The 22161-nt window shown below is 43.8% G+C and overlaps 1 protein-coding gene across 4 annotated transcripts in view; it reads right to left on the bottom strand.

The window, feature by feature from the left end:
* Positions 1-9955, bottom strand: part of tnikb (TRAF2 and NCK interacting kinase b) — a 60675-nt gene extending 50720 nt beyond the window's left edge. For 2 of the 4 annotated variants that reach the window (XM_040005161.1, XM_040005165.1), the window contains exons 1-2: positions 9467-9955; positions 5148-5213 (exon numbers count right to left, since the gene is read on the bottom strand). In XM_040005161.1, coding sequence (XP_039861095.1) covers positions 5148-5213; positions 9467-9574 — 174 coding nt within the window. In that variant the 5' untranslated portion in view covers positions 9575-9955. The remainder of the gene's footprint in view (positions 1-5147; positions 5214-9466) is intronic. The other 2 variants (XM_040005163.1, XM_040005162.1) reach the window with 1 other exon arrangement.
* Positions 9956-22161: the final 12206 nt, after the last annotated feature.

Below are 22161 nucleotides of genomic sequence, written 5' to 3'. Positions count from 1 at the left end.
GTTTATTTTTTGTATCATTTTTTATCATTAACTCGGTTTCGCTGGGTCTGTTCTAGGGGCGGGTTTGGATTACCGATTTATCGATAAAATCGATTCTAGCTTGGATAACGTGATATCGATTCATTAAAATCCTGAATCGATTTTTAAATATAAATTTATTTTGCCCAAAACGCCAGAATCTCAGGTGAAACCTCACAACATTTCAACAACCACCAAACAGCTAAAGCAGTGAATGAGAGCAGGAACACGGCTTCTGCACAAAGACGTGAACACAAAGCGCGGAGCCTCCGACGCATCAGGATCAGTGAGATGTGACTTTCTCACCCGACGGCTCGTACGGGGACACGGTCGGGCCTGAAAGCCGACAGCTCGCTGACTCTGATGCGTCGGAGGCTCCGCGCTTTGTTTTTACGCCCTTTTTGCGCTGATTCAGGAGGTTTTATCTCTCGCTAAACACTACTGACTGAACCAGCAGCAAAAGAAGATCCAAACTTCACTTCACATAAACATCGTCATGGATTCACTCTGACTTTTCCTGTTTTGTTTCCACCACAATAAAATCACACTTCATGCACAGCTCTCTCTCTCTCTCTCTCTCTGTACTTCAAGAACAGTTTCCCGTCTAAAAATCTGTTTTCTGCATTATTCGCTTGCTTGTTACGCACAAGTCTACTGTTGTTTACAGGCTGTCAGCCGCTGTTTGTTTTTCCTTTTACTTACTTCCGAAAAGTAAGTAAAAGGAAAAAAAATCTTTTCTGCCGTTCAACAGGCTTCTGAACAAATTTAAACTTTTTAAAATTACGCAAAATTGCAAAATGCTCAGCTGTGTCTGTAATCAAACCTCTGTAACTTTGCTCTGCTTCACGTCAGCAGCATCAGGTCATGTTCATGTGTTGATTAATGGTTTTCTTTTGTTTTTGATGTACTGCAGAATATTTTTATAAAATCCCAGAACAGGAAAACCTTCATGTTTTTCTGTTTTATCTTCAGCTACTTTGACACAAAGGCATCTGCTGATGCTCACAGCTTTGATAAAGTCTCGCAGGTGTCAGCTTTCTTTTTATATCTATAAAAATATGGAAATGTCCTGATGCATGATCTGAATTATAATATTTCTGACTGTCTGAGGCAAAATTTCCCCGATTCAAATTGAATCGTGGATCGAATCAATTCTAGAAATCAGTGACGATACCCAGCCCTGGTCTTTTCCTGTGTGGTTTTTTTTGGGGTACTGGTTTTATTTTGTTGTATTTATCTGTGACACCTTAAAGGCCGGCCCCTGAAAACATTGTCGGACATAAACAGCTCCTTGGCACAAAAAAGGTTGGGGACCGCTGTAAGGGATTACTATTGCAAAAAAGTAATTAGATTACTGCTACTTTCTCGTAAGCACGCTGCGTTACTGCGTTGCTAAACCATCATGAGTTTGTTTGTGAGAGTGTCTCATGACAATGATGGTAACAGACGTGTGCAGATGGATAGTATGGAGCGAGCACGACCGTGCAGCGTACTGCGTACTTTGAGTTTGACAAAAACAGCGTCCGCCAGGACCGGACTGGGACAAAAACTCGGCCCAGGCATTTTGACTACAGACCGGCCCCCCAGGTATTAAAGGAAAAGCCATAAAGCCTTTGAATGAAAACAAACGCTGTGGTGACAGTGATGTACAGTCTTGTTGGTATATGTATGATTTCTATACATTTTACATCAGATAAAAACTTTGGTTGTAAGCTTCAGATAATTATTTAATAACAGCCAGACATTTTAAATGAGAATAGGAAAGTATTTCTTTGTGCCCCCCTTTCCCTGTTAATGCCCTACCTGCCCCCCTGGCAACACTTTGCTAGACCCGCCCCTGCACAGTTACCAGCTGTCAGCTACCTAAAAAAGGATCCTGGTGTTATTTGTCTCTCAGAAACAGTTCATAACTTCAACTCATTCATGTCACCTAAAAGGTAAACCTGTTTCTCCATCACCTGTTCAGCTCTGATGATCCAGTAAGGACATCTCCTGGTTTCATCTTCATGTTTCCCTCTCACCACATATCCAAACCGACATCATGACCAGCAGCTTTACAGCTGTGGCTCCAGCAAACATCAGCTGATACTAGAAAGTGATATTAAATAAATTCTAACAACAGCTGATCAAGCTTAAACGTGCTGCTGTTGTTTAATGTGACCGCTGCTGGTTTCCTGTTTCTGGCGCAAAGTGGGCGATAAACAAACAAGAGAGAAAAGCCGATCAGCTGATCATTGATCAGTTTCATAGCAGCAGGAGAGGGAGGGAGAGAATGAGAGGAGAAGAGGCAGCTGTGCAGCGTAACGGCAGAATAACTCCATCTTTGTGTCTTTTTCCAAACTGTTTTCCTTTTCAGCTCAAAACGAAACGCGTAATATTTTCTCTGAATGAGGGACCACTCCATTTTTTAAGGAGCCGTTGGAAACTCTACTAACGAACCTTATGAATAAAATAAAGCTCACTATCAGTAACATCATAGCACCACCCAGCTGTATAGAAACTCCGTCATGCTAGCTAGCACGCAGTACGAGTTACTGTAACTGACGGTAAAAAGCACAACGAAAATAAACTCCACCTAAATCTGAGCAAGCACCGAGCACGCTGCCACGGGAATGTGACATTCACAGAGAAACCACCGGCTCCCCCCACGGACATGACCGCTGTGGCACCGGGCAAACCTCCACCCGCCCCACTCCTGCTAAACAGGTGAAAATAGAATTAAGAACGACCGGACTCAGTGCTGCTGAGTCTTTGATTTTATTTTTTGGCTTATTCTTTTATATGAAAAAGCTTTTTTTTTGTTTTATTGGCAAATACAGGACATTGGGCTGTGATCAAATTCAGTGTGCAATACATCAATGAATTAACCAGATTATTTAGCTTGTAAGACTTGTTAAAGTAGTCATTCCCACCTGTCTGTATTTTGTATAAACAGTTTCTGGTAGTTTTCCTTTTATCATTTCTGGTGGGAATGTTTAAATATGCATTTGTCATCATCTTCAGCATTGTTGTCACTGTTCGTCTGCAAAGTTATGACTCAGTGATTAGCCGTCTGAAGGTTTTCCAACAGAAACTTGGCTGTGGGATTGCTAAGAGGAAGTGCAGACACTCGCTTGCATGATTCCAACATGACAGAGATCTGACACCGAAGCCCAGGTGTTACTTTACTGAATACCAAGCGCACACTCACCAACACATATGACGTAGCTAACAGTAGCTTCTTTTTTTAATTTTATTTTTTTCTCTGTGTTTTACTTACTAAGAGTGAGAGTGAACACAAAACATTAATTTTATATACTGGAATATGCAGAACATAGGTTTAAATGCTAAACAATTTCTTCAAGTCAGAGACTGTTGCATATAATTTCATTTTTGCTTAATGCGATGTGTACTATTTTAATAGATTAAAACTAATAAAATGATTTTTAGATTTTATATGATGGATTATGCAGAAAAAATAGAATTGGGCTGAAAGGTCTATTGCTTTATTACGTATTCATTTTGTTTTTCAAAAGTAACTAAGTAACTAACTACTTTTTAAAATACGTAATCAGTAAAGGAACAGGATTACTTTTTTGGAGAAGTAATCAGTAAGTAGTAAGTAGTTACTTTTTAAACCTGACCAACACTGCTCCCAATCCCCCCTGTGCACCGCGCTGCCTGCACACGTTTGGCTGATCTTCATTACCTTTTATAAGTTTTCAAATAGGAATGCTACAGCTGTGCAGCATGTGCAATAGACGCTGTTATAGCAGTAGGGTGGCATGCATTGGACTCCTTGCTGCTACTGGTGTTCAAGTTGTGTGGTTTCTCCAGTTAAAATATATGAAGGGTAATAAGAACATAAAACTTCATCTTTGAACCATTATTAAAGTTTGCTCAGAGGTTTTTTTAGTGTAACCTCTGCTCTGTGCCGCTGCTGAAACAAGCAGGGTGTCTCCTGCTTTACACAAGGTCTTAATTTACCCACGATGCCTTGAGAACGAGCACGGGTTAATTTCGTTCTATCAATCATTTCCACACAGGAGGCGTCACCTCGTTGAAACGATCGATACAGAACATCCAGCAGACGGAACGAGTTTGTTGCAGCTCTGTGTGCATCAGCAGACACGTCTGAGTGTGTTAATTGCTTTCAAAGTGAGACTACACGCACGCAGACACACACACACACACACACACACACAGCCTCTCTGCTTTTACAGCCAGCGTGGGCGTCTTAAGAGAAAGTCAGTAGTAACTTCAGTTTTAGTCAAAAAGGAGACGGGATGACATTTGTGAGAGCTTGTTTTAGAGACAACGGAGGAGCTAATGGCGTGACTTCTTACTCAGTCTCTCAAAGCTCACATCACAATAAAAAAAGACAACATTTACAAACAAGGCGAGCAGCAGCAACAGTAAAAAAGTAGCGCAGCTTTTTGCCTTCAGTGGTTCTCAGAGTTACGGGACAAAATGTAATTAATCTAACACCACGTCCAGCAGAACAAATCACTGACACATGAAAACATTTTATTATTTTCTGTGAAACACTCTGAGGTCAGTGGTTGACCATTACGAGGAAACAAACTGGTAGGAAACAGCAGCAGCTTCCTGCTTTTAAAGTCAAGTTTTTACTGACCCCTCCTTCCGCCCTCGTCCACTTGTGAATACAAAACAGCCGCAGAATTGTTAATATCAGGAAAACGATTCTTGCTATTGGTATTTACATTAAAAGCGAACAATTATCTGTTTCCTTATTGCATACATGATGGTGTAATTTCAGATATACGGGTAAACAAATCTAAAGCTTCAAGATTTTAAGTTCCTTTTTCAATAGTAGTCAACGTGAGCAGGGTAGCAGATCAGAAATCACTGGGTGCTGCCCCTCTGGAGGTTTCCAGAAGCTGGCCAATCAGAAGAAAACCTCCCCGGGGCTTGCTTAAAAAGAAAGGAGCTAAAAAGTCTTTTCAGTTTTAGAGATGACTTGAGGGGCAACACAAAGGGCCCGTGCAAGTTGAGACTAAGGGTTTCTTTTTAGAGCTGTGACTGATGAAGAATAAAAATGGCTCTGCCATTGCTACTGCCTCTCGTCATGGATTTAATTCCACACAATCAAGGAAAAGGAAAAAGCCTGTTTTTGCACACTGCCTTACCTTGTAGACCTGCCCATAGGTGCCATTCCCAACCAGTTCGACCAGCTCAAAGATACCAGCTGGGTCCTGGGTGTGAAAGAGAGACAGGAGAGTGGGAGGTAGAGGTTAAAGAGGGAAGAGAAGGAACAAAAAACACAGCGTTATTCAGGAGAACTGAACTGTGGTTCACAGCTGAGCAGGACAGAAGGATGAAGCCATTCAAAGTGGAATCTGACCTTCATGCATGCACTCATTAAAAGGGTGACTGAGCAATGCATACCTGTGGTATTACCCTGTAAAAAGCCTCCCACTGTCACCACACTGTTATTAGTCCTTCAGTAGATAACCTCTGCATTACTCTCACAGACTCGATTCATTCGGCAGAGCCAGATATGCCTCTTATTCACCAGAATCTCACTTTCTGATCTCTCATCTTGCCACGGAAAAGTTAGATTATAGTTTCGGTGGACTGTGTGGAAAAAGCACACACATTATTCAGATCTATTCCTGTTAATGTCACGTTTTACTGCTTCCTGAATACTGGAAACCTAACATTGCCACCGAACACCTTAATCAATTCATTCAGTGCACCACACTGATGGTTAAATCTACCATTAATGGGAAACGTACGCTGATAAAGAACTTTAAAATACCTGACCAAGATGGCAGCCAAGTGGAAGGACTTGCTCCTAGAAGTGTAATAGTTTGAAAGAGCTTCGTGACGGGATGGAAACATTAAGGGGAGCACCCCCAGCTGAGCTGTTCACTCAAAACTATTTCCTTTCTATGGAACTAAAAGAAGCACACAGCTGACTAACACTATGGTTCAGGCAAAGGCAAGACAAACCTCTCACCACTTCCTTCTGCACAGTGATCCGACTGTCAGGTGGAGTTCTGAAGAAAAAATAGTTCCTGCGGACATTTTGAAAAAAGAGATTCTTTGGGTGCCACAGGAGCCGTTTCCTCTGCAGTCAGGAGACAGAGAGCGTCTCCAAAACTGGGCACACCAAATCAGTGCAGACGGGTCAAATCAGCCCAGAGAAAAACCGTGCATTTGGTTTTAAATCTTCCCTTGAAATGTAAAAAAATTTGTTTATTTCTTATTATAACGCAACTACTAACACATGGTACACATACAGGTACAACCCACACAGGTCAAATCCCACCCACATATAAACACACACACAAGATAATCTTATATTCAGGTTTATTCAAATTCAGCAAACCTCCCAAAACACACACGTCGATCTTTAAGCACACCTGAGTGGTGCGTGTTTGGTATTAGCACACCTGCGTGTGCGTGCATGCGTGTCTGTGTGTGTTGGTGTACAGTAGGCCACAGGAGAGCGTTGGGACTGTTACAGCAGAGCCTCCTGAAGGGGATTAGCTTAAAAAGCAGTGTTCCTTTTCAGTCAAGGTCAAACAGAAGCACATCTAATCCTGGAGGAACGAGCCTAGCGTGCATCCACACGCACCTGTGCACAGCTTTTACCAGCCGTGAGACCACACATGTATGACAAACACCTGACGTGAAGAAGAAATTTGGATGGCAAATGAGGGGAAAAGCTACAGAAACAAAGGTCTGCATTTAACCTGAGGGGCGGCTAATGAGATTTCACACTGACATGTAAAACACAAGTTTGCATCCACAAGCAGTCTGCAGCTGGGGACCAGCATTTTCCACAACAGAGTCATCGCTACACCTCCTGCACATATTTGAGGAAACTCACGAGCTGTGCATCAGAAATATTCCTTTTACCTCTAATTAATCCTCTCAGGATTCGAGGTTTTCCTTCGCTAACCCCTTCTTTAAACTGTAGCCTGTTACACTGGAGCGCTGCGTACACGAGCTGAGTGCCGCTGCAGCTCTGTGAACGCAAAACGATGCAGCAGGGCCGAGACCATTGTCTGCCACAGGTATCATCTCCACTTCTGCAAAATCAACAGTGCAGCAAAACCACAGTGGAAACCCAAAAGAACAACGTGAATAAGCTGTCATTGTTCTCGTTCCTTTGTAAGACATCACTCTGCTGAGAAAAACATCTTTGGAACATATAGACGCTCACACTGGGTGTAAACAAACCTCTAACAAAGACAAACCGGTTCAGCCTCAAGCTACAGGTTTTTCTGCATAAATCGAGTAATTTTGACGAACATTTCTAGGGATCTCAGGTTAATCCGAACTACTGGATTAAACAGCGTCAGTGTTCCACGTCTACTTTTGGGCATAACCACTGAACTTTGGGACTTCTTCTCAAAAGCTGAGCGGCTAAGCGGATACTGCTGAGACACCAGAGGAGTCTGACTGTCTTATAAAGAATGAGTGGATTACTAAATGATTCAACTGGGCTCAAGACTCAAGGGGTCAGGAGGCCTGTGGGCTTCAGCTGCAAAATGTCAAACACACTCAGTACAACAAAGAAACACAAAACGACCAGGAAGAGACTCAAAGGGATCATAAACAGACAAAAACAACCAAAGAGACACAAAACGACCACAAAGCTTCTCAAGAATACCAAGAAGAATAAAAAAAAACACCAAGAAATTTAAAATAACCACGAGGAGACTCAAAATGATCACAAAGAAACACAAAATAGCCACAGAGACCCACAGAGACCCACAGAGACCCACAGACGATGGAGATAAAAAGCAGCGCTGTGTGTTTTGTGTCTCCTTCCATCTGCAGGATGATTTTTGGACCTTTGCTGCCTGATCTCAGGGGCTGTGGTCTCTGAAACATCCACGACTGCACTGTTTCATGAACACCACGATGCTGCCTGCAGCCGATGCACAGCTGTGATTTTGACCGCGCTCCTTTCGGTTGACACGGTCCCCTTTCATTCAAATGTCCCCGACCGTCTCACCTGTCCTGTTTCCGCCAGCCGGCGTCAAATCTACAAAGCCACCCTCCACCTCACCCTCCTGACTCAGCCCCATTTCAGGCAGGCGACTGTAAAATAATGGAATGTGACAGACGCCAAGGTCACGTCCCCATGTGAGCCTCAAACAGCTATTAATACAACATCTGACCGGAGCTATCAGAGGAGCTTAACCCCAGCCTGAGCATCCAGGAGGAGGAGGAAGCAGGTTTGACTCTAGGAGGAGGGGATCACACAAGATCATTTGGGACTCTGCAGAAACAGGAAGTGTGCTAGTGTGAGTGTGCTTGCGACAGGCTTTGCGTCACGCAAACGCCCCCCCCCCCCAGCTCTATCTGCTGCGTCCTGGGTGACCTAATTTCAGCTACTCATGGAGGCTGCAAAGGATTTTTACAAGAAAACACACACAGACTCCTCTGTCTTTATTTATCCCAGCGATGTGTGTGTCTGTGTGTGTCTGTGTGTGTCTGTGTGTGCGCCTTTTAGAGATACAAAGACACACACAGGCTTGCAGTCCCACCCGGTCGATCATGTCCAGACTTGATCGTTACTCTGCAGGTACATCTGTGTTGCATAAGCGTCAAAGAAAGGGGAGCTGTGCCTCACACACACACACACACACACACACACACACACACACACACACACACACTGAATTAAAAAATAAGAAAGTTTATACAAATGTGATTCTATCATTAGTTTTCCTCTCACACACACACTCTCACATTCCTGCACTGTCTCCTTCTGCACATCTCACATCCTGGCGGGGGCGCGCGCACGTGCACGCACATAACCCCTTGCACACAGTGCACGCTGCTGCTGCTGCTGCTGTCGCCACAACATCGCGAAATGGCGGAACTCGCTCCTGTTGCGGTTATCGTCGCTATTATTCACGGTGTGTGTGAGTGTGTGTGTGTTAGAGTGAGAAACCTAGAGCAAAACGCGCGTGCACGAGTGAGGCAAGTGAGCGCGTGCACCACAAGCCTCCGTATCTGTGTGCTGTGAAAGTGTCAATGAGCAGGCAGCTTAACATCTGCCCCACATACCACAGACACAGCAGCCTCTACTTGCTGCCGTGCGCACGCGCAGGTGTGTGTGCGTACGGGGTTGGTGCACGCGCACAGCTCGGAGCGTCGTTACATCGCGTCCCAATTGTTTAGAATAAATAAAAAAGGAACAAACAACAACAGGAGGCTGCCTGAGCCCACACTGATATCCGATGTGATTTCCTCAATCACGAGCATCACAGCCCCCCCCCGCATACAGCACAGTGTAACTCATGTGCACGCGCAAGCACGGCAGAAGCAAGAAAGGAGAGGAAGGCACAGAGACGCATCCATCACCGGTGAGGATGGAGAGGAGAAGAAGGAGAAAAGGAGGAGGGGGGGACAGGTGTTCGGCAAACTCACACGCACGCGCACAGGCACAGACAGCTCATCACACACGCAGGGACACATTTACCCGTAGTGCAGACAGGTCTATCTCGTCCAGACTCCGTGCCGGGGAGTCGCTCGCCATGGTTCTCTCGGTAGACACGGGACTCAAGATGGAAGCTTCCCCAACGACCATCGACCGAGAGGTGCAGAGCGGCGGGGAGGAACACGCTCACACTCCCGTGCAGTAAACAAACCCCCCACCCACCCCTACAGAAAAAAAATCCTCGGAAAGATCCCGGTGCAGGCGATGCTTCAGCCCGAGAGGAGCAACGAGCGCTCCGGCAGGGCAGAGGAGCCGGAGGAGGAGGGAGGCGGGCGATGTTCGCGGAGCTCCAGGTGCTGCTACATGCTGCTCGCTCTGCGCCGTGAATCCTCTGCTACATGCCTCCACCTCGACACCCCCGCCCCCCCTAGATCCGGACAGTAGAAAGAGGAGAAGACGCGCGCGGACGGAGAAGAGCGCACAGCAGCCGAGGCGCGCGAGGACAGCGTCCGTGCGTCCGTGTGCGAGGCGGAGCAGCAGTGCGCTTCCCGGGAGTGGCCTGACGAGAGAAGGCTGCGCTACTCACAGAGACGCCCACACACACACACACACACACACACACACACACACACACACACACACACACACACACACACACACACACACACCTTCAGTGCAAAGGTGAAAAGAAGACACATTGACACAGCTGACTGTTCCTGTATTATTTTAGCGCTAATCAGCTCAGACACAAGAAAAACCCTCAAGCGTTAAATGTCAGCACACACAGGAGGGGCCCTGCCCTTTTGTGTGTCCGCTGCCAGAGCGGCTTTCATAGAGCCCACATGGGACTTTTCCAAGACCCTTTTCTGCCCTAATGTCACATCAAAGGGACACTTAAGTGGGGACATTAGCGGCCTCTCTGCTTAGGCTGGTCCCAGTTTGTGCCTCCGGACCAGCAGCAGAGGAACGCTTCAGATTGTTCAGAAGATGTCAAACAGAAGCTTCTCAGGGTATATCCTGAAGACTCTCTAACCATCTGGGTGAAAAGTATTTCTTTTTTGAATAAAACTGCTTTATTTTGTAGAAAAATGCACAACACGCGCAACAAACTCCATAAATCACGCTTCGTGTTGTGTCGCTTGATCTGTATTTTTAAAAACATTTTTAAAAATTGTTAAAACTTCAATACTTTTTATTTATTTTTCAGCATAAAAACAAAGACTGAAGGAATGAATACAGAAAGAAATGTAAGGAGCAGTTCTGCGTGTATTTATCAAAAACAGTAGAAGAAACAAAGGGTGTGTGGTAACTGTCTGCCTTCGTTTTACTTTTTGCTACCTCGAGTGGCAGAATCGTCTGCCTCGTCAATAACTCCCACAGACTGTATATAAAAGATGCACATGGAGCCACCCTGGTGCTCATAATCAACCATTTTGAAGCTCCGTTCCCGTTTTGTGGCTGCCCCCATCGCCTGGGGCTAGAAAAAGAGCAGAGTAAACTTTACTGGTCTCATTCAGTACACACCACACACAAAACACACAATCTATGACATTATATGATTACTGCGCATCTGGAACTGAACATGTGGATGCTAAGGGTCCTGAATCTGGTCTGTGCCTGTGTGCCCACACAGATCCTGAATAGTGATGACACCAGAAATCTCCACACCAGAGACTGGAGTGCTAAATAATCAGCTGCTAGCTGGTCATTGCACAGACGCACCTCGCTGCAGTTTCCTTCCCATAGTTTTGCTTTGGCCCGATGCTCAGGTGATTTAAGATTTTAGCGTTTCTGAATTTTTGTTGCTTCATTTTGGAGAGAATCATCCGTCACTGTCTCCTCACTCAGTGCACTCACTGCCTGCTGGCTAACCCCAGCGCTTGTCTCTCATGTTTCCTCACAGCTGACTCTCTAACCGTGTCCTCGGTATCACTCAGCGTCTGAATCATTCACCCAAATGTCTGAACCGACTCCACCAGCACCATCTTGGCTGCTGGTGGTATCTCATTCAGCCGCCAGCTGAAGGTCACTTCAAAGGAGATTTTTGTGACTAATTTAGTAGCAGTTTTTCACCCCCAGGTGTGTTATGATGTTTCTGTTTACCCCGACTTCCTTCACAGGTGTCACCTTTGCCACAGTTGCAAATAAAAACATTTGTTTAACGACTTAACTGATTAAATAAAGATTCCACTGCTCCATCTTTTGGTACATCTTGGTATTATACCAGCCCCGCCCTGGTTTACTCCACTTTAACAGCTGCTTCTTCACATTCTGTTGATAGTTTTAGTTCATTTTGGAAGATTTTAAACTATTTTTAAAACCCACAATTTTTTTGAGGATGTTGTTGTATTTACTTTATTGAAGCCTGGCTCGGAGACTTTTCCTAACAACAACACAAATCTCCTCCTTGCGTTTTCACTCCTGGTGTTCTCTGACCTGTCGGGTTCCAGGGAATCTTTCGTGTTTCAGCCTGTGTAGCTCCACCCACTCGAACCCCAGGCTGCAGTGACCCCACCCCTCCACCCCCGAAGCTGTCTCCAGGTCGAATGCTTAAACGCATGCCTGAAAAGCTCAGCCGTGATTTCACATGCCCTGCCGTCACTACGCTCTGCAGCCACTGACAGATTGTCAGGTAGAGTTCTGCAGGACACGCCCTCCGAACCATGAGTGAGCTGTTGTTCCAGCTGGTGAAACACTCTACTGCAAGGTTTTCTGCTGTGTCCTTTAATGGTTTGCACCAAATTTATGTTCCTATGCATGATAAAAAATCTTCATCATGTGCGAGTTTATTGCTCAAACATTTTCTGTTAGTGCAACTTCTCTTTTGTCTTCTTGTTGCATTTCCTCCCTTTTTCCTGTCTGGAGTCTAAAGCAGTGATTCTGTTACCCACAGACAGATATTCTGGACTAAGCACATTTTAAACTGTCCATGAGAGCAGTGCTTGAGTTTTGGATTGGTAACAAAAAGGGGGGATGTGTAACGGGCCACTTTCCCCTCCTGTAAAGAAGAGTCTCTTTGTGTTGTTCGACATCACTCTGGAGTCATTTTGGTTCTCTTCATGTTTCCTTCCTTTAATTTTATGTGTTTTTGTGTCTCTCTGTTATAGTTTTGTTCTACACAGCACCGTCAACTTCGTGTTTTAGGGGTTTTTATTCCCAGTTTACTTATTTATTGGACACTTTGAGCATCTTTTCTTTACCATTTTCCACTTTTTTGCTGTGGCTTTGTCATCTGCTTGGATTGGTGGACTTTGTTGTCCTTTAACATTTCTTTTTGATCAGTTTGAGTCTTTTTGTTGGACTTTTGGCAATTGGCTGTTGGAATTTGTTTGTTGTCTCTGCTTCTGTGTGTTTTTGCAGTTGTGTCTTTCATGTCATTTTCCTTTTTGAAGCTCGTTGCCATTGTGAGCCACCTTTAGTTGTTAGTGTCCTTTCAGTTTCTTCATGGTTGACTTTTTAGAGCTTTTTGTGATTGTGTTCTTTTTTTCTCTTTGTGGTTGCTTTGTGTGTCATTTTCAGTTTCTTTGTGGGGGTTTTTTGTCTCATGATCTTTCCACATTTCTTTTTTGGTCTTGTTGTATGTTTATTGCCTCTCATCTTCTTGCAACTGCTCTCTGCAGCCAGTTTGTGTCTTCGTGGACATTGTTACTTTATGTTTAGTTTGTGGCAGTCTTGCTATCGTCTTGCTTTGTGGTTGTGTTGCAATATTTCTGTTGTTGTTTTGTGTCTGGCGTCTTTGCTCATATTTAGCAAACCATATTTTTTTTAGTTTTGCTTTTGTGTATTTTTAGAGCTGTAATTTCTTCTTTGCCACCTGTTCAGATTTCTTCAGTATTGGAACTTGTGACTGATCTTTCTGTGGTTGTTCTTTGCAGACAGTTTGTGTCTCTTTGTGGCTGCTTTGTCTGAGTCATCGTGTCACTTCTTTTTGCACAGTTTCTTTTTCTTTTTGGTGTCTCTTCTGCCATTTTGCGCCTTTTATAATTTTTTTCTGTCTCTTTTTGGTTGCTTCCCATACTGCTCTTCATTTTGTCTGTAGTCATTTTTCGTCTTTCTTTTACAATGTCTGTGTCTCGTTGTGGTTGGTTTGCGTCTCATTTTTCTGATACGTCTGATTTTTCAGCAGTAAATGTTGATTTCCCTCCCAAACCCTGCAACAGGTCTCTTCTAAAATCGTAAGGCGACTGTTTGAACCCAGTTTTTCCCTCATTTCCACCACTGCATCTGTGACAATGTGACAATTTTGAGAACCAAAGTTCACAGAAGTTGGAGTTTTTTACTAGGCAGGTTTTGTATTAGTGAGTTTTTTGCATTCCCCCCTCATATAGCCACTGACAGTTGTGATTCAAACTTTGGGAATAGCAAGTTTTGTGGTGCTATGCCAGCGGTTTTTGTGGGAAAATGTGTGGAACCGGTTCTAGATTCAGCACCTGAACTACGCTGGTGAGACAAGTTGGGGCAGGATCATCCTGGCAGTCCAGTTAAATGGAAAACAGATAAGAGCATAATATTAAGAAAGGTCAACTGAACAAACAACGACCAGTTTTAAAGCTTTTATTTTGAAAATTGTAGCTTTTACACATTGTGATGTTTGTTTCACAGAGACAGCTGCTGATTTGTGAGATACTTTCCAAAAGATACAATATGTTTGTGATTTTGTAAGAAAGCATTTTCTTTATTGAAGAATATTTAAATATTAAACTCGTTAAGTTGGACTTAATGGGACTAAGCTTTCCTCTCACACTTACAGATCTGCCCCGGCTTGCTCTCAGACTCAGGAACACCGCAGCGTGCCTGCTTATGGTCACAAATCAGCAACCAATTATTGAGAACAAAATAAAAATAATAACTGTAGTAATACTAGTAATTAAGTAAGTGGGCTGATGTTCCCAGGACACGCCTCATTCAGTGATGTCAATCAAGGCAGGTATTTCCCGCACACTCCCATACACACAAAAGCGCGTTGTCTGGCAACGCTCTGAAGTTTCATGGTGGTCGTGTTTATTTTTCATGGACTGGATTTGGCTTTACTGAGGTTCACATGGGTGGCAGGTTGCAGTGCTGTGGTTACCATGGTCACCTATCAGCCAAAAGGTTCCTGGTATGAGCCCCGCCCTCAAAGGGCTGGTCTTTAGTGTGCGTTCCCTCTGGGTATTCCCACAGAACAGGAAAAACATGCATGCTGATCACAGGTGAGAGGCAGATAACATGCTCCACATGTGTGCTGACGGAGACCAGAGGGCGGGCCCACATTACACCGGTTTTAGAATCGCTGCACTGGCTCCCCGTGTGTTTCAGGATCGATTTTAACGTTCTTTTATTGGTTTATAAATGTCTTAATGGTCTTGGGCCTTCTTATCTCTCAGATCTGCTTCTACCATATGAGCCCTCGCGGACCCTGAGGTCCTCTGGTGCTGGCCTTTTGATCGTTCCTAAAGTCAGGACACATACTCACGGAGAGGCAGCTTTTCAGTGGTATGGTCCTCGTCTGTGGAACAGCCTGCCGGAGGAGCTCAGGGCCGCAGAGAACGTACATGTTTTTAAGAACAGGCTCAAGACCCACCTTTTTAATTTAGCTTTTACTTAGCATTTATTTATTTTATGCTTATTTATTCTATCCTGTTATTCTATTATTAATTTAGGCTTTACCTAATATTTATTGATTTTATTCTTATTCATTTTTTATCTTCTTACTCTATTTATATTTATATTGTATCCTGTTCTTATTTATTTTATCATTTTACCCTGTATATATCCTATTGGGTCATATCTCCAGTGTTTCCTCGGAGGGCGCTCTCTGCACCGGGGCTGTGATCGACTGTGTCTGCTGGGGCCCTGTCGGTCCTCTCAGCCTGGCTGGGGGGCTTCTTTGCCTCCCTCCTGCTGTGTGCCCAGCCTGGAGGCTGCGGTCTGTGACCGGCTCCCGGTGCAGACGGCTCCCTGTGATAGTGTTTCCTCACCGGGCTCATGTCTGTCCAGCCCAATTTTACTTTTTAAGTGTGTGTGTGTGTGTGGGGGGGGATGTGTGTGTATGTATCCATGATCGTTTATGTTAATGAGAGTGTTGGGAGTGAGTTGGAGGGTGGGGTGGGCTGCTTTTAACCATGTAAAGCACTTTGTGCTACATTGCTGTATGAAAAGTGCTTTATAAATAAAGATTGATTGATGTTTAAAAAAAACACGTGCCTTCAGTAAAACTAGAAAAAGTCTAGATAAGTACCGTTACACAGAGCCGTACTGATACACCCAGCCTTCCCTGAGAGTGTAAATATGCTTGAATGAACCAAATCAAAAACTGAGATCAGGCAACAAAACCAGAGTTAAAGTCGGGATTCAAATCCTGATTTTTCTCATAAACTTGGACAAACATTTGTTTGTTGAGCTGAAACATGAAAAGGGTCAAACACAGCATACCTTTGGCATCACCGCATGTAAAGCATGGGTGTGTGGCGCCATCAAGTGGAAGAAGTGAGACCTACAAGCAGAGAGATCTGGGTACAGTGGAAGGTTTTCTGAGGTAATGCTAATAAATAGCCCTGATAAAAACCGAGCGCTCACGTGTGATGAAAGCACACACAGTGAGACTGTTCACTGCTTCATTACTCGGCCACATCTGGCAGATGTTATGAGATGTGGTGGCTTTGACCCTATTCTGGATCCAAAGCCTTTGTAAAACACAGAAATGCAGTTTGGTTTAATTTCAGTCTTCTCTAATGGCTGCAGAGCTCCAAATACATTACATTAGTGTGGCCCGTGAAGATCTTTTGTCTCTGTGCGCTCTCTTTATCACATTCATGTGCAGTTGAGTTGCTTCTTTAGAAGAAACTACCTGCAAGGCTAAAGTGAGGTAGAATGGTTCCCATATAAAGATTGTTCAGTTTATTTGGACCCAGAAATTCATTTTTGAAAGATGTGAATGCTTTTGTGACTAAAGCAAAACCTCTTTATCCATTAATAAAATTAATAACATTATCATTAATAATAAATGTATTTATATAGTACAGCTTCACAGGTTGAATCAAAGCCACATATTAAGGTTATGTATACATGTTCGAGCAACCATGTGGTCACACATTCATTCCAACATGCACACTTCCATGGTCCAAAATAAAAGGGGAAAATCAGGGGAAAGCTAACCTGCAAAACCGAGTTTTCAGTTGTCACTTAAAACAGTCAGCTGACCTGAGGACTTCAAAAACATGATCGCCTCTGGTTTTAAAACCAGAGGGAGGGTCAGAGGAGACCCTGGTTTGCGGATAAGAGAGCAGTGATAAGGTCTCAGAAGCTCCGCTATAGAAACGTGGGCCTGTGTGTTTTTATTTCTCAGTAACGCCTTTGTTACTATTATTACTATTAGTACTATTATTACTATTATTACTTCATTTACCTTCAGCTGCATCTTTTAGCTGTTCTCCCATCAGCAGCAGCTGAAAGCTGAAAGAGAAAGCTGATATAGTGATCTTGAATAAACAGCTGAAGCTCAGCTTTAATCCTCACTGAGCGTTTTCTCTATATTCTGGCATCTTTCTGCTTCCTCCTCTGGTTTCCTTCTCAGCTCTATTACATATAACTACCACCAGCTGATGAGAACATCGAGGCATTTAGCCACAATGTTCTAATTATATATTGCAATTTAATATACACTCACTGGTCATTTCATTAGGTACACCTGTTCAGCTGCTCAAGAACACAAATAGTTTTTCACATAATCACATGTCAGCAGCTCATTGCAGTCTTGCATTCCCAGGTCTCGTCTAATTTCCAAAGTGTCTTCACTCAGTCCTAGCTAGCCATCTGTGCAGTCTCCCTTTGTCACATAGTCTGTTTACTTTACACTCTCAGGTGGTAGAGTGGGTTGTTTACCAATTGGAAGGTCGGTGAATTGATCCCAGACTCCTCCTGTCTTCGTGCTGAAGGATCCTTTGGCACGACACTGAACCCAGAGTTGTCCCCTGATGGATCCATCCGTGTGAGTGGGAATGTTAGAAAGCAACTGACCATAAATACAAGTGCTGTATGAGTGTGTGTGGGACTGAATGAATGAGAGTTGCAGCTGTTGTTGTTTGAGTAGAAAGTTGTTATATAACTACCAATCCATTTACCATTTCCTTGATTTTTGATTCCTTGCCTTGATTCCTTTTAAAAAAATTTCTGGGTCCTGCTTCATCCCACAAATCTTCACTAACCTCTGAATCCCTGTTAAAAGAAACAGACATGAATGTTTCAGTCCACACTCCATAACAGTTGGTGGCCGTAATGCACCATTCAGTTGTCTGCCAACTGCCAATAAAAGAAAAAGAAGAAAGAAGAAGTTCCAGCTTTACCGAGGCCCTCGCTCATCCATAGGTAAGCAGCACAGGTGCGCCCTAAAGTATCGGAGTGTGCGACCGTGAAGGTTCGTGGCAACGTGCAGGGTGGAGGGGTTAATTGTCGCTAAATCTACGTGCTCATACATCAGCCAGCTGTGTGCGCAGCTTCATCTCCAGCTCTGCTCCTTTGGACGCGTCCTTGTTTTTTCTTTTCACTCCTTTAACTAAGTGAGATAAATCAGCACGATAATGGAACAATAAAATGTGCCTCCTTATGAGCAGGATTATGTGAGGCTTTAGTCAAACAGGTTGACGACTCAGTAAAGATTGCAAGGACAAGGTTTCGATGCTGCGGTGACAGCTTTGAGCCATCCACCAGCGCCTATGACCACTTCCTCTGATAACACCTCACCCTCTCATTCAGAAAAAATGAACTCTTAACAGCACAGCTTGCAGCCACATCAGATGCAATGTTAAACATGTTTTTTTCCAGCATTTTTCCAAAGCAATTCACATGTTTGTGCGATTCATATAAACACTTTGCTCTAAAACTGTGGGCTCTGTGAAACAAAACAAAACAAAAATCTCTTAATATAAGTTCAACAGCTTTGCCCGTTCAGTTTGATAAATTGCTCTCCGTAAAGCGTCCTTTAGTGATGACTGATTTTGACCAGTTTAGGAAAATGTGAATGTTTTATTTCTTGATTTGGAGCTTGTTGGAAGATGTCGAGTGTTTGCTCACAAAAAGTTGGAGCAGAAAAGTCTTTTCATTGTCCCTGCAGCTGTTTTTCTGCATGCACCAAACCTCTACAGCCTCATTTCTATTTGAAGGAGTACTGCAGGAGACATGCAGCAGTGACTGCGGTCACACAGAGGACGAGAAATGTATGGTGATGTTGTGTAATGCAGTTTGAATTCTCCCTGGTGTAACCGCGATGATGTGCAGTGGTCTTAAACACACAAACACAACTGGTAAATAAGCTCACTTTCCAACTGGAAGGATGAAGGAGCTTCAAGTCTTTACTGCTCTGTTTTTGTGAATCCTGAGGTCACTCACTGCCAGCAATAAAGTTCCCCCTGGTGAGAGTCTGTATCTGTCACTGATGCTCATCAGAGACCAGAGATGCTTCTTTCAGTTTGTGCATAAAATCTTGTGATTTTAAATGGAGCACCAAAATGCAGTTGCTGTAGAAGTGCAGTTTATCACTAGAGTTGTAGGTTCAAGCTGTGCGAGGGTCCACTCGTGTCTGACTGAGGTCCCCCTCATCAGAGGGTGAACTGTGTTAAACTGCATTCCTGCCAGATTCCTGTGACAAGTCAATGCAAACAGTAATACTTCATAATGTTATTGTGGGCTTTATAAAAGGACTGTGTTGAATGAGCAGCCAGACAAAATGAAGATAAGTTGCTAATGAGCACTTCGGGTTCTCCTGTGAAAACATGATTCTATATCTACATGTTAACTGGAGGCTGACACACTTAAGACATTTAGTTTGGGTGGATTTTAACTTTCCTTCTTGATTATTTCCATCTTGCTTTGACTGCAGCTGTAACGACATTGATTCGAGCAGGAATTTTAAAAAGCATTTTAACAGACAAACAAAGCTGAGAGTCTGTCACATTGAGCCTTCGGTGTAGGAGGAGATCTGCTTCTTTTTATACCAGTAGCTGTTCAAGTTGCTGTTGTGGCTCAGCAGACTCCAACTCCACTGGGTGGAGCTAAAAATGCAGAATGCCACAACTGTGGGAAACGTGGACACTACGGGAGAGTTTGCAGGTCTACAACTGTGCATGAGGTGGCAGACAGCGCAGATGGACTCTTCCTAGGTGAACTGGATTCAGGCGAAGACCCGTGGCTTGCTAACATCTGCGTGAGAGGCAAAAGCATGACATTTAAATTAGACTCGGGGGCAGATGTCACAGCTATCTCAGAAGAGACATTCAAAGACATTAAGCAGCCAAATGAACATTTGCAAAAAGCTGAAAAGCCACTGTTTGGACCAGGAGGTGCAGCACTGACCGTACTTGGGTCCACAAAGGAGGACATTTCCTACAGTGACAGGAGCACTACAGAGACAATCTATGTAGTCAGAAATCTTTGTGTAGCTCTCTTAAGCATGACTGCTTCCGTGAGACTGAAACTAATTGCCCGAATGGACAATGTTGACCTTGAGACAGTAAAAAAAGTGTACCCGAAACTATGTGATGGGCTCGGGCTTGTTCAAAAACCATACACGATTAAGCTGAAGCCTGACGCTGAACCTTATTCACTGAAAGTGCCAAGGTGTGTTCCACTGCCACTACTGGGCAAAGTCAAAACAGAGCTGGACACAGACTGGTGTTGCGGCATGGTCGTAGCCCCCAAAAAGGACAAAGAGCAAGTCCGCATCTGTGTGGACATGACACCATTAAATGAGTCAGTGTGTCGTGAAAGATATATCCTCCCCTCTGTAGACCAAACACTAGGCATGCTCACAGGTGTGCAGTATTTCTCCAAGCTTGATGCTAACACGGGCTTTTGGCAAATACCGCTGTCCAAAGAATCTGCTCTCCTCACCACATTTATTACGCCATTTGGTAGATACCATTTCAATCGTTTGCCATTTGGTATTTCCAGTGCACCGGAGCATTTCCAAAACAGATGGTGACGGAAGTGACAGCCGGCCTCGCGGGAGTCGTGTGCCACATGAATGACATCCTGGTCTGGGGATCCACGAGAGGAGCACGACATGAGACTCCACGCTGTCCTCGACCGTGCAGAGACGGCGGGCGTCACCCTGAACATGTCAAAATGTGAGTTTGGAATTTCCAGTGAAATTCTTAGGATTCATTGTGTCATCAGAAGGTGTGAGTCCTGACCCTGACAAAACCAGTGCGGTGCAGGATATGAAAGAGCCAAGCACCGTGAGTGAGCTTAGGAGCTTCTTAGGAATGGTGAATCAGCTGGCGAAATTCACCCCAAACCTCTCCGAAAAAGACAAACCACTGAGAGACTTGCTTTCAACTAAAAACATGTGGTACTGGGGGCAGTTTAACACAAGAACTGAGCTTGAGACCGACCATAAGCCACTCGTGAGCCTACTCGGAGGGCAAGCCTTGGATTTGCTTCCACCACGGATACAGAGATTCAGCACGCGCCTAATGAGGTACTCTTACACTATAAGGCACATTCCAGGCAAAAGCCTCACCACAGCTGACACGTTCTCACGGTTACCGCTGATAGACAGTGTGATGCCCAGAGACAATCATCTTATGGAGGACACTGATATTTACGTTGACACAGTGCTGGAGGGCTTTCCTACTAGCAGCAAATACCTTGCAGATCTCCGTGAGCAGCTGCAGTCTGACAGCGTCTGTTCCCAAGTCATGAAGTTCTGTGCAGAGGGCTGGCCGGACAGGAACCAGCTGCAGGGAGTAGTAAAACACTACTGGTCAGAAAGAGCAGTTTTGAGTGTACACCAGTGATGATCATTTTCAAACCAGTAAATTGAATTTTAAATAAGGCTAATTCATATTCAGTTTTTAAAAGCATTTATTCAAGTTACAATTCAGATTCAATCCGAGCAATTCAAATTCAGTTTCTGATGGCACAGATTTCTGCCCATACACAATTTGCATGTCAAGTGACATCCTTCGCATGCTGTCTGTTAATGTGCAATTTAACACAGTCTTGAATTACACAATCAGCAATCTTTTCAGGCATCAGTTAGTTACCAATATTATGTTAAGTAAATAACTAATATTAAATGTAGACTTTTGCATTTATTGGTGGTTGTCATAATCATAACATCACATATTTACCTCTAGTAGAGCCTTCTTGATTTCTTCATCATCAATTGGAGCCTCAAATGTCTTGTCTTTTCCAACAAGGTACATAAAGAAGTTTGGAGATAAACAACATGGCCCTGGACCACCATGGACAATAGAAACTGCAATCATTCTTCCAACGTAGAAATATTCATTTTCATCTGCAGCTAAAGATAAAGACATTACATTATAATAAAGTAATTTTGACCATGGAAAAAAATATGAAAAAAATAGATACCTTTACTATGAAATGTGAGATATTTGGCATAGTCTTTTCCTTCAAATATTCTTCTCGTCCTTATGGCTTCCATCAAAAGGGTGAGAAATTCTCGAGTAGGCCCACCTGTGTCTATTGCCTCTTCAGCCTGCCCCACGTCATCAGAGAATTTCACCATCATGCCAAAGTTGGGACTTTATGAAGACCTTATGAAGCCTCGGTAGGCACCATCCATGTTAATGTTGAATCTGCTACAGGAGGTTTTGTTGATCTTCAGAGCCAGATTTGAGATGACATCTGCAGCCGTCAATCCATCAGGTTCATCACTGTAGAATCAGTCAGTGAAAAGCAACTAAAAGTGTAAATAGTGTAAATATTATGTAATTTTTTTTGTTTAATATCTT

Source organism: Simochromis diagramma, unplaced genomic scaffold, assembly GCF_900408965.1.
Source record: "Simochromis diagramma unplaced genomic scaffold, fSimDia1.1 OVJJ01000097.1, whole genome shotgun sequence".
Lineage (NCBI taxonomy): Eukaryota > Metazoa > Chordata > Actinopteri > Cichliformes > Cichlidae > Simochromis > Simochromis diagramma.
The sequence above is the reverse complement of the archived record's forward strand: the minus strand, read 5'-3'. Positions and strand labels throughout refer to the sequence as shown.